Source organism: Giraffa tippelskirchi, chromosome 12, assembly GCF_054371585.1.
Source record: "Giraffa tippelskirchi isolate mGirTip1 chromosome 12, T2T-mGirTip1v1.2.pri, whole genome shotgun sequence".
Taxonomy (NCBI): domain Eukaryota; kingdom Metazoa; phylum Chordata; class Mammalia; order Artiodactyla; family Giraffidae; genus Giraffa; species Giraffa tippelskirchi.
In genome coordinates this window covers 132,092,340-132,111,434 of record NC_137286.1, presented here as the reverse complement: position 1 = coordinate 132,111,434, position 19,095 = coordinate 132,092,340, and the positions used below count along the sequence as shown (strand labels likewise).

At 37.2% G+C, this 19,095-nt stretch overlaps 1 protein-coding gene across 3 annotated transcripts in view; it reads right to left on the bottom strand.

Moving 5' to 3' along the window:
- The window catches only part of GPC5 (glypican 5), a 1,454,838-nt gene that overhangs the window by 1,092,160 nt on the left and 343,583 nt on the right, over window positions 1-19,095 (bottom strand). For all 3 annotated transcript variants that reach the window (XM_081551127.1, XM_081551124.1, XM_081551126.1), the window contains exon 5: window positions 8,246-8,371. In XM_081551127.1, the coding sequence (XP_081407253.1) occupies window positions 8,246-8,371 (126 nt within the window). The remainder of the gene's footprint in view (window positions 1-8,245; window positions 8,372-19,095) is intronic.

Here is a 19,095-nt window from a genome sequence, read left to right as displayed (position 1 = left end):
AAATAATCAGCCAAAAGAATATTCCTTTCTCTTACCCCTTCTCTCTCACCGCTGCCACAGTGTCCCTCCAGCTCCAAGCTGGGGGAGTCATAAACAGAGCTGGAGGACAAGGGGAAGCCAAGGTGGGCATGTGGACCTGGAGCGGTTCACCTCCATTAGGTACCTCCAAGACTGAAGCAATACCTCAGAGGAATAGGGAGAGATGGCCACTTGAAGTGAAGCTCTGATGATCAAGTCGACCTAGAACTTTCTTTTGCTGAATTTAGACTTTCTGCGGGCTGAATTTAGCAACTGCTAAATGACAATTAATGGCAATTAATGAACTAATGACAATTAAAAATCCTTCAGGCACTAGTGACCAAAAAAATTTTGAGAATTGGCTGTGATTTCATTTTAGTGACAGGGAAAAGCAGCCTTCAGAGAGGGTTTAGTGAAAGTTCCTGTTTTCACCTTAATGTTCCAGCTCCCTAAATGTAATGATTGTGTACTTCATAAGGACAACTGACTATTAAGTCAATAAGCCAGTGAAGAAAGATCCAAAAGAAATTTCTCGGTTTGAAAAATGAGACACCACTCAATTATTGCCAGCTTAATGGAGCATTTCTTAGAAAACACCAAAATGTGTATATTGACTTGAGAAGAATGGGTATTTTCCTAGGCTTTAACACTAGCTTGAAATGTCAGAACTTGGAGCAAAGTTGACAAAATGAGCATCCTCTTCCTACCTTTTCCTATCTTATTTTCTATAGAACTAAACTGTGGAATAACTATTTCAGGCACTACCATTTAAATAAAAATCATCTGCCAAGCAAGTGTATTGTAGTAAGACATAAGAAGATTGTACACAGTCAAGAACTCTGCACATTTTATGTCATTTAGAATCTAATAAATCAGTCATACTGATACCTTGTCCATTGGCTCTAGACTGTGTATTCTACAATGAAAGGAGACTCAGGAGACACGGGCCTGATCCCTGGGTTAGGAAGATCCCCTGGAGAAGGAAATGGCAACCCACTTCAACATTCTTGCCTGGGAAATTCCATGGACAGAGGACCCTGGTGGGCTACAGGCCATGGGATTGCAAAGAGTTGTACGGACTGAGCATGCACACGTGCACATATGCACTCTATAATATATCTAAAACCACACTTTCTATTCCTGCCACGAAAGAGCAAAAATGTTTCAGTTCTTCCCATACTGAAGAAAGCAGACTCAGAATTTTGACCTTGGGCGCACCTTGACACTTTCATCCACCACTAACCCAGGTGCCTCATCTGTTTAAAGACAATCATACCTAATAAGTCTCTAAGACAGGAGCTTTCCTGAATTCTTTAGACTGTGGTTTCATTAACATGTCTATGGACGTGCACCGAATGACACAGGCATGATACGAAGGTTAAGTTAGAAAAAAAAAATCAGTATCCAGGGTCAGCCATAGGTAGGAACTTTTATGATTCATTTCCTTTCTTCTCATTTTTCAGACACTCAATTTCATTTTGGAACCATGTATGACTCAGCCAAATGTTATCACCAAGCCACACCCCCAAGTCACCAAATCTCTTATTTCTCATATTAAAACATTTATAAGAGTTTTTTCCTCAGAGTTCTGTTAGCTTTAAAAATTATTGATGTGTTCCATGATACCAGTCTTAGTCTCTCAGATAATACAGAAGCTGTGTTATAAAATAAATTTCAGTAGATAAGAAGATACATAACATGTAAATGTAAAAAAGTATTACATGAATTATGGTGAATTTAGAGATTACAGTAAAACACAAATGAGGGGGTTCACTTCACTAGGACTCAAAAAAAAGTGAGAAATTGTTTGTAATTAGTAGATGCAAATTATTATATATAGACTGGATAAACAACAAGGTCCTACCATATAGCAGAAGGAACTATATTTAATGTTCTGTGATTAAACTATAATGGAAAATAAAATGAAAAGAATATATATATAAGTAAATTATTTAACTGTATAGCAGAAATTAACACAACACTGCAAATCAACTATACTTGAATAATTTTTTTAAGTGAGAGTTTGGCAAAACTTCACATAGAGTTGTGTGGAGAAAATGATTTAATTGAAAATTTTTCCATATTAATGGAATAGTGGAACTAACAAGGTTCATGGCAGACTGTTGTGATGGAGTAGGAGTGGGGACACCTCATAATTACTCATTTTAAGTGACCTCCAATTCCAAACCAAGTAAGATAAGTCAAAGGTATGATAACAATGATGATTATTACAAAGCTATGCTTCAATATTATCAACCTGATCGAATAGGTAGAAATTGCAAAGGGTAAAAAATAGAAAACAGACTGGTGTTAAGTCATAAAGACCATACTGCCTTTGCATAAGCAACGCAAGAAAAACAGCTAGTTGTTACATTAGTACAATCCTGAGACCTGAATGAGTTTAAAATGTAGTCTGTGACATTTGGAAACTAAGCTGGGTGTTTTATAAAAAAGAACATATAATTGAATTTAGGAAAGTCAGGAAGAAAAAGAAAATTTGAAGATGAAGTAGTTTTCCAGATAAATAATGGGTAAAAAGGGGGGGAAAGTGAGGTTAAAAAAGTTATGGCCAGTAAAATTGTCATTGGATGGAAAGAAAACTAATAATAGGTAAATAGAAAATCTCAGATTTTTTAAGGTTTTATATTCTTTTCTGATTTTTTTAATTCAATTATAATAGGTTGACATGGGGCACCTTATCATAAGAGTTCAAAAAGAAAACACTGTTAAGAAAGTAGCATTATAGAACATTAACTACATCAAGATGAAGTAGAAATCATGTGGATTATTTATTTTAATAGAATACTTAACAGCTATTGGCTAGTTTAAGAGTTGCTGCAAAAGTCATAAATTCCTGGAGATTGAAGGAGAGTTACTGGATTATCTATTAATCAAAAAGGAAAAAGAAACCCTGGAAATTAAGCTGCTGTCATCTGAACTTCAGTACTCAGAAAGACAAGCGCAAGCCTTCATTTGCAATCACAGGGAACTCAGAACAGAGTAGGCACTGGCAGGCCTTTCAGAGAACATTTTTGTTTCACGATGAAGAGACAGGAGGCAAGAGATGAGACTATGTGGATTTTAGTGATACATATTTATCGTTAATCAGGAATTGCTTGAGCTGTGTACCTTGTGTCTTGATCGTGTATACAATATGCATGCACTCTTCAAAATTATTTGAACTAAAAGAGATTGTTTCATAAATTAATATCACCTTCAACCACAAAGGAATTCCACCTCTTTTGATGAGCAAAAAGGTGATTTGACCCAGTTTATAGGCCTGTCATAATATTGAAACAAGCTGTATGGTTCTCCTATTCTTTAAGGCAGGATATCTATGCACATAAATAATGTTATCAATCATCTCCTTAAAAATGCCTCCAGGAGAAGAAATCTTGCCAAAATAATCACTTCAATCTTATAATGAATGATAGGCTCAATCTTGGCCACAAATTTATCCTATTGATGTGTTTGGCATAATTTCTCTAGATTGAATCTGAGAGTATTACAACTCAGCATATAAAAGCAAAATAAAAATCCCTACTATCTCCAAATGTAAGCGCTGTGTGCTCAGTCGTGTCCTACTCTTTGCAATCCCACAGACCGTAGCCCACCAGGCTCCCCTGTCCATGGAATTCTCCAGGCAAGAATACTGGAGCGGGTTGTCATTTCCTTCTCCACCAAATGTGGTATACATTCACTTAATATTCATTTCTTCAAAATTTGATGGCATTATTTATCTCAATCAACTTTGGGTCTCTAAAATGGATATTCTACTTGGGGATCTTAGTGGTTTCACACTATACTTTGTTTTTCTCAAGGAAAAAGCAGCTGGTAGTTCAGGATTGTAAAATTCACCAGAACTTGACTTTACACTGAAGCCATTTTAGATAAATTCAGTAGTTCAGTATTAAAACATATCCATTAATTTTTTGAAACATCTATATCATAAAGTTACTATAAAATCAAAATTGGTTAGAAACAAAATATAAAAATCATGTTTTTATTTCAAAAAAGAACTATAAAAAGAAGAAAATAATAATGACCTATAATTCTAACATCATTGTAACATGTTTTCACTAAATATCAATAAATAAATACAATGCAAATAAAAAATAAAGCCTTCCCAGTACTTTAAGTATATTAGCAGTTTTCACATAACTGTCCAGAAATATTCTATGTGGAACCACTATTAATATTTTTATTTATTCAAATCTGCTGGTAAAATACTTAATATCCAACTTTTGACTATCTTTACTCAATAGTTATTTGAACTTATTCTGCTTTAGCAGATATAAATATGAATCATTTTTGACAACATAATATTCAATGGTCAATATACCATGTTAACCAGATATAATGGATATTTATATTTTAGCATAGACTTTGCACTGAAAAAATTTCCTGATCTAAGTTTATATCAAAAACTAGCAGAGCCATGAATGAAATTACAGTTTAAGGTACACATAAGTGTTTTCTCAAGATTGAGCAGAAAAGAGACACCACAAAATCAGCTTACTCTAAAGCATTAGGAAGAAAATTTAGGGGAGAACTCATTGAGACAATTCTTATGAAACCTTAGTTGAGTGCTGGAAAACAATCAGGCTTGAAAAATGTTCATTTGGGAAGTAGCCTAGAGAGGTGGTAGGGAGCTAGTGTGTGAGGCTCATCAGCTGGCCTGGTGAGGCAAGGAGTAGATGGGTAACCCATGAGATAGGGACTAAAGAAGAAAAACATCCTGAGGGAAGGGAAAATGTCAGTTCAGGTGATTAGGTAGAAGGGCTATATGAGGAAAAATAAGTGAAGTGAAAGGTGTTCACAGGAGAGTGGAGTCACATAGGGCTCTTGGAAGCAACTGACAAACAGGAGGCCGGGTGGTATGGAAAAGGGAGACAGGAGCTGGAAGCAGCTGAGAAGAATGACAACTGCTCACTTTCTTTACCAGAAATATGGATGCTTTCCATGGAGAGTTCTTGCTAAAGATAAGCTTTCTTTATTCATATGAATGAGGTCTTAAAATATATATCACGTAGATAAAAATATATATTTTCTAAAATTTATTTATTTTTTCATTGAAGGATAATTGCTTTACAGAATTTTGTTGTTTTCTGTCAAACCTCAACATGAATCAGTCATAGGTATACATACATCCCCTCCCTCCTGAAACCCCCTCCCATCTCCCTCCTCATCCCACCACTCCAGGTTGACACAGAGCCCCAGTTTGAGTTTCCTGAGCCATACAGCAAATTCCCATTGGCCATCTATTTTACACATGGTAATGTAAGTTTTCATGTTACTCTTTCCATACATCTCACCCTCTCCTCCCCTCTCCCCATGTCCACAAGTCTATTCTCCATGTCTGTTTCTCCATTGCTGCCCTGTAAGTAAATTTTTCAGTATCATTTTTCTAGATTCTCCATATATGTGTTAGAATATGGTATTTATCTTTCTCTTTCTGACTTACTTCACTCTGTATAATAGGTTCTATGTTCAACCACCTCATTAGTACTGACTCAAAGGCATTCCCTTTTATGGCTGAGTAATATTCCATTGTGTATATGTACCACCACTTTATCCATTCATTTGTCAATGGACATCTAGGCTGCTTCCATGTTCTAGCTATTGTAAATAGTGCTGCAAAGAACAATGGGATACATGTGTCTTTTTCAGTTTTGGTTTCCTCAGGGTATATGCCTAGGAGTGGGATTGCTGGGTTATATGGTGGTTTTATTCCTAGTTCTTTAAGGAATCTCCATACCGTCTTCCATAGTGACTGAATCAATTTACATTCCCACCAACACTGCAAGAGTGTTCCCTTTTCTTCACACCCTCTCCAGCATTTATTGTTTGTAGACTTTTTGATGATGGCCATTCTGACCAGTGTGAGGTGATATCTCATTGTAGTTTTGATTTGCATTTCTGTAATAATGAGTGATGTTGAGCATCTTTTCATGTATTTGTTAGCCATCTGTATGTCTTCTTTGGAGAAATGTAGGTTTATCTTTGAGTTAAAAATACTATCGCTCTGAAAAGTTTTCCCAAACCATTGCTTTCTCCAACAGTTCAGTTCAGTTCAGTTGCTCAGTCATATCTGACTCTTTGCAACCCCATGAACTGCAGCATGCCAGACCTCCCTGCCCATCACCAACTCCTGGAGTTTATCCAAACCTAAGTCCATTGAGTCGGTGATGCCATCCAACCATCTCATCCTCTGTTGTCCCCTTTTCCTCCCACCCTCAATCTTTCCCAGAATCAGGGTCTTTTCAAATGAGTCATCTCTTCACATCAGGTGGCCAAAGTATTGGAGTTTCAGCTTCAACATCAGTCTTTCCAATGAACACCCAGGACTCATCTCCTTTAGGATGGACTGGTTGGATCTCCAACAGTATTTCCCATTATACAACTCCCTGACCAAATAGTAGAGAGGAATGGGACAAATTGAAACTAAGGCTCTTGCAGCTCTAGAATCAAATGTATAATATAATGTAATGTTATATATTAAATATATGCATATTCTGAACTAAATTAATTCACTCATTAATCTCCATGAAATTCTCATTAGCCCTTGTAGAAAAATTGTTAATACACAAAAATGTTCAATTCTGGTTTGAACAATGGGAAAAGAGAAAGTATAAGTCAAAGTAGAATTTAATTACTAGATCTAAGTGGCAGAAATCTTATTTACATGAATACTGCAAGAACTCAAAATACTATGCATGCTATGACTACTCTCAGTAAAGGCAAGAAAGATGTATTTAAGAATACATTTCAACATCCAAGGAGCATAATGAGAAAAGAGCACTAGCCATGTCAGATGAATATTTTATTTAAATTTAATTATAGTTCCTGCCTTTAACAATTATTTTCTGTGAAATCAAAGATTTCTTTTGAGATATTTGAATATGAACTATAAGTAATCATTTACTATACCAGGAATGTAACCTTTACCTATAATAAATATTATCACCCAGAAATAAACAGTTTTTATTACATGAATTTATACTAACATTAATTACAGTATATGTTTATCATAGTAAATTGAATTTGCTAAATGACATTTTAAATGAACTCATTACTTCTGTGGTAACTAAACTATCTATCCTTATATGGAGTAGGCGTGTTTATAAATCAGAAAATTTAACACCCTATCTTTTGGCAGATTTCTCAATATAAAATACACTAAAACATTCAAATCCGAACACAGCACAGACCTACATTGTATGATAATCGCTAGCACTGGAAAATCAACTAATTTCCGGCCAATTACATGAACCAATACTATGGTTTCAGAGAGAAAATAGGACTTTCTCAAGCTCAAGAAATTACTTGAGAGCACGGCCAGTTATAGGAAGTGAAGGAAAATAAACTCAAAGAAATTCTAGACAGTGAGAAAAAAAAAGGTAAAAAAAAATTCACTCCTGAGCTTGAAAACAATTGACAGTATATAAATAAACAATGCCTCCAACAGACACACATAAAAGTACCAGCTCTCTCTACCTCTCTCTCTCTCTCCCCACCCGCTTTCTCACACACACTCAAAGAGACAACTGTAGGAAGGACATGTGAACACTGTGCTGTGTGCTAAGTTGCTTCAGCCACGTCTGACTCTTTGCAACCCCATAGACTGTAGCCCACCAGGCTCCTCTGTCCATGGGATTCTCCAGGAAAGAATACTGGAGTGTGTTGCCATGCCCTCCTCCAGGGGACCTTTCTGACCCAGGGATCTAATCCCACATCTGTTATGTGTACCGCATTGGCAGGCAGGTTCTTTACCACCAGCACCACCTGTGAAACCCATATTGACACTGTGGTGACATATATCCAGATATCAATGAAACTTTGCCCAGGTATTCACATTTCACTAAATGTCCTCACTTTCTAAATAGTCATAAAGTTAAAGTTTAAAAAAAAAAAAAAAGATATTTGAGAAACAAGACAGATTGGCTAGACATTAAATAATACTTAATAGAAAAAGTGAGATTGTTCAGTAAGCCATAGATGGATACCAAAGACAAGAGACCTTTCAGAACACCACATAATGCTATCACATTTCTAAAACGTCAAAAGAATCAAATTTCTCTTGAACAAACAAAAGAGAAGGAATTAATGTATCCTCTGACCTGTAGGGCAAAGTTAAAACTGAAGTAACGCATTCAAGAACAGGAGGAAAAAAAAACAAGGATGAAAGTGGCTGCTAGGTTTTCACAGATCATTACACATAAAATACCTTTTTACTATGTCTTCTCCATTCCAGCATGGTAGTCCATCAGCAGCCTCTAATTCATTAGCACAAAGCTGATCAGCCAGGCCCCCATAGAATGCCCTGTACAGTCGAAGGCTGTTGATAAATTCTCTGAATGGAGAAACAAAGAAAGCAGTTAAACCCCAAAGTTCATAATAAATGCCAATATAAATGGCGTAATGTTATGCATAATGTTTAGAAGGCAGATCTTACAATTCTCTACTTATTTTCAATATTTAATACTTCTCTAACAATAGAGACGAAAAAGTACATCTTTTAAAAATGTATTCAAATTTATTATCTTAAACAAAAGTTTTCACTGGGTATGAACTTTATATAAGTATAGGTCCAAGAAATTGTGAATAGTACATACACACACACAGACACACGTCACTTTATTTAGCTTCCCTAAAAGCCCTCACTAGCTACTGGTATTTAAACCAGTAGTTGCCAGTAGTTAGTAATACTAACTACTTTCTTTTCCATACAGAAATGTCAGAGGCTTACAACAAGCTGACTGACTGCTTATTGATTAAAAGTTTAGTAGGCTTGGGTGATTCTCCCATCTGGGTCTTCTCTTTGGTATCTAAGAACATAAAGTGATACATCTTTACTAAATATGAGAGAACTCAGGTATGTGACACACTTCAGCAGCATGAAAATAAAAGTGACTGGAGTGTGAGTAATGTATAATACATTTGCTAAGTTATTTTCCCCTCTCATACTGCTTCCCTTTTCAGTATAAATTGTGGAAAGAGGAAATTCAACAAAATGGAAGTTTTTCAATTTAGAAATCCAAGACTTTGGAGTTTTAAAGCCAAAGCTTTGAGGTCTCAAAACCTTGAGTTCTAGCATTTCAAAAGACCAAGCCTTAAAGACTAGTTTCGAACTTTTTTACATACATAACTGATCTGGGGGAAAAAAGAAAACTCACTAGTCTGACCCAGATGAAATGTCCCCTGGACCAAAAGGCAGGGACAGGAGATGGAAATGTTGGAAGGAAAGTAAACTTAGAAATCTGTAGGATGAGTGATTAAAATACAGCAATTATGAAACCGCATTCCCCATTGATACTTTTGAAAGAATTTCTTTGAAAATGAAATTAAACAGCAGGGGTGGTTATAAATTACAGCTGGAATAATCAAATTTTTTAAAATTAAATCTAATTTTGAAAGCACTAAGTCTGAACAGTTTCAACTTGTAATTTTCTCTCACTGGTATTTGAAGAACTAGTGATATAAAACTGCTGGAGTTGTAAAAATCCACCACTCTGTTGGAAGGATAAATACAACTTTCAAATATGTAAGATTTGTAATCATAGAGAAAATCAGACATTCCCATGGCAAGTGTCTGGTGAGTACTTAATCAAACTTTTGAGACCCTGGTTCAATTCCTGGTTCGGGAAGATCCGCAGTGATTTTGGAGCCCCCAAAAATAAAGTCTGTCACTGTTTCCATTGTTTCCCCATCTATTTGCCATGAAGTGATAGGACCAGATGCCATCATCTTCCCCATCTATTTGCCATGAAGTGATAGGACCAGATGCCATCATCTTTGTTTTTTGAATGTTGAGTTTTAAGCCAGCTTTTTCACTCTTCTCTTTCACTTTTATCAAGAGGCTCTTTAGTTCCTCTTCACTTTCTGCCTACCCACTCCAGTATTCTTGGGCTTCCCTTGTGGCTCAGCTGGTAAAGAATCCACCTGCAGTGCAGGAGACCTGGGTTCAATCCCTAGGTTGGGAAGATCCCCTGGAGAAGAGAAAGGCTACCCACTCCAGTATTCTGGCCTTGAGAATTCCATGGACTGTATAATCATGGTGTAGCAAAGAGTCGGATACGACTGAGCGACTTTCACTTTCACTTTCCCTTAGCAAAGCTTGACTGGACAAGTAATAACAAAATGGTCATAGGAAGCACAATTTCTAACTCATGCTCAGTCAGAAAAAAAAGATGCTCTATCTTCTCACTAACACAGTTAAATGATTATCTATATTTTATCAATTTCCTCTACTAGAAAATAAGTCTCTCCTTGATGGCTATGTTCCACTAACTATAATTTATGAACAAACATCAATTCTCATGCTGCAGCTACTAAAACATAATTGATGAAATTGACTGGTTCTTTCTTAGAGAGTGGGGTTTAATGAATGAGAGGATGTGTGACTCCATTCCTGATTTCTGTCCAACATAAATGACCATCTGTTTGGAATCAAAGAATCTGCTGGGAATGAAGAGGCCTGGTACAAATGGCTGCAGATGTTGTTCCCATTCAGTAGCTCAGTCGTGTCTCTTTGTGACCCCATGGACTGTGGCATGCCAGGCTTCCCTGTCCTTCATTATCTCCTAGAGTTTGCTCAAACTCATGTCCATTGAGTCAGTGATGCCATCCTATAATCTCAACCTCTGTTGTCCCCTTCTCCTCTTGTCCTCAATCTTTCCCAGTATCAGGGTCTTTTCCCATGAGTTGGTAGATGTGGAGACTTCCAAACTGATCATGAATAGATAGTTTTATGGCCCCTAAAACTCCAACTTCGTTCTTGGTAAATGGTGTCCTTCTTTCATTTCTTCTTTCACACCCAATACATTGTAATAGGGAAACTTTACATCTTTATTTTCCAGCCTCCTTTTCACTGCTTCTGCCATTGCCTTAGCTTAAGTCTAAATCTTTTCACTGCAATCACTGCACCTGGAGGACATACCTCCCATTTGTTCCTTAACAATCACCTCCCATCCTCCATGAGATTCATCTATACAAATTCAAATCTGGTAGCCCACAGACTATGCCATTCATTTGCATAAAGTCATCTATGCCTCTCTATCCTCTACAGCATGAAATCTAGTCTTCTTAGAAAGGTATATAAGACACTCTCAATTTCAGCAACCCAATCCACAGTTTAGGGCTCCACAAAAGTGAGATGCTTGTTATTATCCAAACATACCTCTATGCCTTTGCCCTCATTCTCTCTGAAAGGATCATCTCTTAGAAGACTTCCACTCATTCCATAAACCATCAACTATCAACTATTTGTCACAAAATACTAAACACTATGGCATACCAAGCTCTGTGTTGGTGCCAGGGATTCACAGCTAAACAAAATAGCTCTGCCTTCTAAGAATTTATATCCTGATAAAAATCCACAATAATGATACAGTGTTAGTAAATAGTGTCATACTTGAGGACAGAGAAGGAATCAGGAAATACTAAGATAGCATTTCCATGTTTCATGCAAAAAAAGAAGCAAACAACAAAAATCAGGATGAGTAGGGGTAAAAAGGAAAGAGAACGCTGTGTGTTCAGAAACTCATATGCAGTTAGTTTAGCTAGTGAGGAGCGTGTTCATGGGAATTATAGTTAAAGGGAGAAGTAGGCAAGATTATAATTGCCATCTTTATCATCATAAGATGTTTCAGTTTTATTAATAAGGCAGTGAGAGCCATTAAAAGTTTCCCAGCCAGCAAGTGAGGTCATCATCATCATTGCAGTAATGTGGAAACAGATAGAAATGCAGTGAGGTCACTTAGGGGCCTATGTTATTCAGTTGCTAAGTTGTGTCTATTTTAGAGCTCATGGACTACAGCATGCCAGGCTCTTCTATCCTCTGCTATCTCTGGGAGTTTGCCAAATTCACTTTCATTGAGTTGGTCATGTTATCTATCCATATCATCCTCTGCCACCACCTTCTCCTTTTGCCTTCAATCTTTCCTAGCATCAGGGTCTATAACCTAGGGGACTATAACCAAGATGAAAGGGAGAAGTATGAGGATAGAAAAAAAAAAAAAAAAACACTTGACAGCCAACATCAGAAAAACACTAGGAACCTAGAATTCACAGGGAAAGTAAAGATGTTAAGATAACTTTTAATTGTCTTCCATCAGGTGACAAATGAAAAGACTGTATTCTTTACTGAGGCAAGAAATAAAAGAAAGCTGTGGAGGGATAAATTGGGAGATCTGGATTGACATAATCACACTATTATAAATAAAATAGATAATAAGATCCTACTACATAGCACAGGGAACTCTACTCAATACTCTGTAATGGCCTATGTGGGAAAAGAATCTAAAACAGAGTAGATGCATGTATATGTTTAACTGATTCACTGCGCTGTACAGCAGAAACTAACACAACATTGTAAATAAACTATACTCCAATAAAAATTAAATTTAAAAAAGAAATAAAGTAAAGGAAAATCACCTTCTCAGTGTCCCCCACTGTATTAATGGTTGCCCTTATTTTGCTCAAGATTTTCATCTTTCCATGGCACATACTACTTTCTATTTGAGCATATAATGTACTTATTTACAATGTTTTATCATTTCTTATCTGTCTTCCACACTCCAATAAAAAATTGAAGTAGGCAGGGATTGTTGGTTCGCTTTGTTCACCAGTGTAGCAGTGGTGAAGGATATAGGCACTCAATAAGTAGTTACCAAATTAATAAATGAGTGAAAACTAATTAATAATTCATTCCATTCTTGACATGTTCAGTGCAAGATTTTTTAAAACCTTCAGAAAACGAAATCAAGTAGAAGCCTACTTTTCAAATTTAACATTTATAATATCATCTGGGGATCTGGCCAAAATGTAGATTTGGATTCAACAGTTTGGGAAGGGGCAAGTTCCAAGATTCTACATTTCAAAAAGGCATTGGATGATGCCCATCTTATAAGAACCATGAATACCATGGTAGTTTGCTGTCAGATATGTGGACCAAAATCAGTGGACTGGACGTGTGATGCAAGATTCATCATCTACAGAGGTGGTAACTGAAGTCATAAACATGAATAATATCTCTCAGGCAAATAATACACAGTCAGAAAAAGCCACAGGGACTCAAAAGTAGGAACAAAAGGAAAAAAACTTTAATGTTAAGAGTTATGAAAGCTAAAGAATGAGAAAACTTTAATTTAGAGAGATTCTCTTCAGTACAAAATGACAATATGAAAAATAGATTAAAATATTAAAAATGTCTTCTGTATATTGGTGACCATAATTGTTTTAGACTGAATTGTGTCCATCCCCAAAATTCATATGTTGAAGCCCTAAACCCCAATATGACTGTATATGGAGATAAGGCATTTAAAGCAGTAATTAAACTTACATAAGATACTATGGGTGGGTCTTAACCCACTGACCAGTGTTCTAATGAGAAAGAGACACTACAGGTACATGAATTCAGAGGAAAGGCCATGGGAGGACACAGCAAGAAAGTGGCAATTGCAAACCGAGGAAAGAAGTCTCAGAAGAAACCAAACCTGCCAACACCTTGATCTTGGACTTCTAGCCTCCAGACCTGTCAGAAAATCCACTTTTGTCATTTAATCCAGCCAGCCTGTGTTATTTTGTTATAGCTGTCTTAACAAACTAATAGAATAATTAAAGCATTTGATAAAGAACAACAGACTTCAGATTTACAGTATGATGAACATGAAAAAAAAAAAAAAAAAGATGAGAAACTGGAATTGGAGAGTCTCAAAAAAGGAAAATAGATTTTTGTTTGGATTCATGCTTATTTGAATATGAAAGTGATTTTAGTATATTTGTGTGTGAAAAGGGAAGAAGATAAAGTTATGTGGTCATTCACTTGTTCCAATTCTCCACCTTCTGGGCACAAAGGTCCTTTGAGGGTAGCTTTTGCTATCTGACTTCTAGACATATACTCAGAAGCGGTGTTTGTTTCCTCCAGGCTTAAGCTTTGTGGACCAATGTGGCTTTGCCAGCTTCTGTTTCCCTTTTCCCTGATGACAGGCAATGCTTCAGATGGCAGCTTCTCTGTCACTCTAAGGCCTAAAGCCAGGGCAACCACTCTTGGCATTGCTCCTGCTGATCTGAAATGGGCATATATATGCATGTATGTGTGGGTGCTCAGTTGTGTCTGACTCTTTGAGACCCTATGGACTATAGCCCATCAGGCTCCTCTATCTGTGGAATTCTCCAGGTAAGATTACTGGAGTGTGTTTCTATTTCTTCCTCCAGGGGATCTGACCCAAGGATCAAACCCGAGTCTTCTGTATCTCTTCCATCAAAGGAAACCTGAAGGTTTGGAACATAAACAAGTTTTTGGTTCTAAACCCAATGATGGGTGTCTCCTCCTATTTCATTCTCCCAAACATCTACCCATCCTTCAGGATCCAGCTAATCCTCATCTCCTCTCTAAATCCTGGCCTGACCAGACTGTGAAGCTTTTATTGGTCCAGTGTGTTTCTCATGCCACACTTGGCATCTGTTCTATAGCCCTGGTTATCTGGTATTATAATACCTCTGTCTGTCTGTCTGCCTCTCTGATTAGAGGGTGTGTTCTCTAAAGACAAGAGCCATGTCTGCTTTATATCCCGAGGGTTTAGACTACAGTTTGGTACCCCACAGGCAACCAACAAATTCTTGTTAAATTGGCCCCAGATGCACTGTGAGTTTTTAACAACTTCCAGAATTAGAAGTTTCCATACTAAATACATTTTTTTTTTAATGATAATGATAAGGCTTCCCTGGTGGCTCAGTGGTAAAGAATCTGCCTGCCGATGCAGGAGATATGGGTTCCTTGGTCTGGGAAGATCCCACATACTGTGGAACCCCACAACTATTGAGCCTGTGCTCTGAAGCCAGGGAGCTGCAACTACTGAGCCCTCTAGCTGTGACTACTGAAGCCCTCGCACCCTGAGCCCATGCTCAGCAACAAGAGATGCCACTGCAAAGAGAACCCTGGGCACTGCAACTAGAGAGTAGCTCCCACTTGCCCAACTAGAGAAAAGCCCAGGCAACAACAAAGACCCAGCATAGTCAAATAAACAAACACATTTTTTAAAATGATAATGATAATTTAAAGTTCTTAGAGAGCACGCCTGACTTGGGAAAATTTAAATTAGGAGATCTGTTCCAAGATTGTGGAGAAAGATCAGAAGGACCTTTCTGGTGTGTTGTATTAGAAATTGGAAGAAATCCAGAGGGCAGGGCTACAGACTGTCCCAGATTCTTCCAAACAAGTTCAAGACAGAGTTTCCCTCTACATGTTGTTGTGTTAATCACTCAGCTGTGTCAGACTCTTTGGGACCCCTATGGACTGTAGCCCACCAGGCTCCTCTGTCCATGGGATTTCCCAGGCAAGAATACTGGAGTGGGTTGCCATTCCCTTCCCCAGGGCTCCCTCTATATACACATATACATATATATGTGATGCCAAAATTAACATATAGCGATACATTAATATTTAATCACACCGCTGTGTAAGATACCCATCATAATTAATACATTATAGATATGCTATATTATAAAGACAAGTGTTAGAAAGAGACTTAGAGACCATTTGATCCATAGGGTTCTGCCCTAAATGCACTTGATCAAAACCAAGGAAGCACAAACGGCACCCCTCAATTTCTCCCTCAGACACTCAGATTTTGTGTTTGGGATAGGACTCTGGCATCTGGGTTTTTCGAAAAGCTTACTACAGGATCCTAACGTGCAGTCTCTTACTTTATAACTAAGGAAATTGAAAACCAAAGAAGTGAAAGGACTTGTGAAAAGTGACAAAATTAGTTATTTGTTAAGTTAGTTATTTAATCAGGCATTTAGTCAACACAGACCTCAAGATTATTTTCATTAATTAATTAATAAAAATGCCATCACTTTGCAATGTAGGGCAGATACGGGATGTCTGACAAATCAAAGTTGAATGACTTTTTATAGAGAAGAATATTTCCGTTTTTAAAATTTTACAGAAACCATCATGCTTTTTACAGAACACACTTTAGTTGTAGACTGGTAGACTAGAAAACAGACACATCACTTCTTCCTGCCAAAATCTGGATTTAGAAAGCAACATGTTTACACAGGATTTATCTGCATCTCTGTACCAGTTTGAAATATCTAGTAGGGAGTGGAGTAAATTCTCATCACTAGCTAATGAACAGCTTTGCACACTGTGCTAGCACAGGAAAGAGGGAAAAAGCTGGAGCACAATTGTTCCTTCATAGCTTCCAGCCTTGTTTGCCCTGAGCTGACTGGAGGCAAGAGAGGAACATGGGCCAGCATAGTTAGCACTTCCTTGCTTCCCGTACCCTGGAGGCCAGCAGTGCCAGAAAGGTCTCCTGATCCATCGCATGGGGAAAAAAATACGAAAGGAAATGCAATTCACCCTGAAGTTGTCATGTCTAGTTTGGTTGACACAGGAATGTCCAGATACTACTCTAAAACTAAGACACTTTTGACTGTCTTTACCATCATCATTCAACTTTAATCATTTTTGAGCCACAAAGGAAGCCCAAGAATACTGGAGCGGGTAGCCTTTCCCTTCTCCAGAGGATCTTCCCAACCCAGGAATCAAACTAGGGTATCCTGCATTACAAGTGGATTCTTTACCAACTGAGCTATCAGGGAAGCCCTTAATGACATAGTAACGTATCTTTTGGTGAGCGGTAAAATAATTAAAAGGCACATGAAGAATAAATTCATAGCTGTCCCTCTGCAATATTTCCATCGTGCCTCCTGAGGTAAGTAATGTCAACAGCCCGGGGTGCTTTCTTCAGCTTCCTCTATGTACACCCTAACACATAACAAAACACAGATATATCAAGATGGAGATGGTTTAGTTTTACAAAACTAGGACCAAGCTATACACATAAATGCAACTAACTTTTCTTGCTTGACAATATTTCATGAACTCTTTTCAGGTTAATAAATCTAGATCTTACTTATTTTTATACAGCTATATACTATTCCAAACTCTGGATACAACAATGCTGGTATAATTTATCAAAATATCCCACTAAGCCAACTTTTACTTCTTAATTTATAAGACTGACATGTTCCTCATATGTAGTATTTGAAGAGTGATAACCATGCGTTTCAAACTTTGCTGATATTTCAGGGAGCTGTTTTCACTTAAGCATATGGCTCCAATCTACATTTGATTTTGCATTTTGTTTCATGAGACATTGCTGGAAACAGAGCTATGTTCAAAAGGCATACCTCTAATCTTAGGTCTTCATCTAGTGGGCATTTGTTTCCACTTTAAAACGTTTATCAACTGTCACATAGAGCACTTCCTCACCCTTTTCCCTTGAACACAATATAAAAGAGACTATTTCTCATTTTGAGCAAAGCTAATTATCTGAAAAAGTGTCGGAGAAGAATCTGATTTTCGAGTGGAACTTTTGTCTGTGGAATGTTTCAGAACACACGTTTCTGTAGTTAATGACATATATCGATTTTTTTAGCCCTCACATCAGTCCACACACTAATACAGAACCCAAATTAAAAGCAGTACTTCCCACACTGTTTGAAAATATCTGTAGAACAAAGGTCAAATGTGCAGTTTGCTAGTTAATGGCCTGAGGCAGAGTTAAGGTTAATGTGGCACTAATGAACAGTCTCAAACCTGTGGACAGGTCTGACTACGGTTGTCAAACAGGAGATATTTAAAGTGTCAGTCTCCTGCCCTGCAGAGGAAATACATAATCTCATGTTTCTAGATAAGGGCTATTTTCTCTAGCAATTCTGTATTTCATCATTTGACTTAATTCTCAACAAAGTCATTCTATTTGACAAAATATTTACATAGATCTTGAGAAGAGATTTCTAAAGATTTCTTTAGATTTCTGTTCTATAGCAATAAGGGTTATCGTTGTAAAGACTTGAAAATAATTAAATACATGCAGGAAGATTGGCTATCAGGAGACTGAAGTCACGTTTGCTGGCCCCTTTTTACACAGGCTTCATGATGCCGGGAGAGATGTGGGGAGAGGGTGAATGTAAAACAAAGAAACAAAGCAATAAATGGCACCAGCACATTTTATCACGAATGGAAATGTTTCAAGCACATTGCATTCATATTTGATTTAAAAAGAAAATACTGTCTTTTCTAAAATAGTAATTCATAAAGTCTGCTCTCTGAACTACACCTGAACCTGCTGCTCATGACAGAAGCTGAGACCTCAGAACTGGCACCATTTTCCAAGAGGAGAGTCTCTTCTTCTGACTAAAATGATTCCAGGTTTCTCCTTCCTGATAGGAAATCTTCTTGTTCACAAGACTGGATTTCCCTACCTTCCCAACAGGGCTGAAGGTGTTGAAATGGGTGGGTAGGCTGGGTGGCACCAGAGAAAATGATGGGAAAGAGCACTGGAAACATGCAACACACCGACATCCTCCCATCTTCTCTGCAGAGGATTCTTTTCCGACAAGTGCTGCATGTTTAAGGCTCCCTGGTGGTGGTTTTATAACAGCCCTGAGCTGGACAATGATGGCCATCTATACAATTGATATGGACATGTCTATTCTCATTTTTCAATATTCCTCAAATCCAACGTGTTACCATTTAATGCCGTTTAAAAAAGCATCCTTTCTGAAAGCATCTTACTCTAAAAAGAGTGATTTAAACCTGATATCAAAACTAGGTTTGCAAATAAGCTCTCATCTCATTTTCCCATGTCATAAAAATGTACCTCAAAAAGCACCGACTCTATTCTCCATTAAAAAAGAACTTTAAACAAAGACCTTAACTCATCTGTATAAATAAACACAGGGCCAAACATCCAATATTTAAACAAATTGAATAATATTAAACTGAGCATCTGTCCCAAAGGAGATACAATATAATTTCTCCTACCTCATAACCTTGTGTTCATTTTAATAAAAATATTCAATCACTTACTCACTCAACTAGTTGAAAGAAGCATGTTATTAATTTTACAACAGGAAAAAAAAAGTCTAGGACCTGACTGAGTCAAGACCAATGAGAAGGTTTAGCCAAACAGAATATTTACAAATCTAATGACTCTAATGTAGGTCATTTATACAAAGAAACATTATAACTGCATTTTGAGGTTCAGGATTTTACATCAA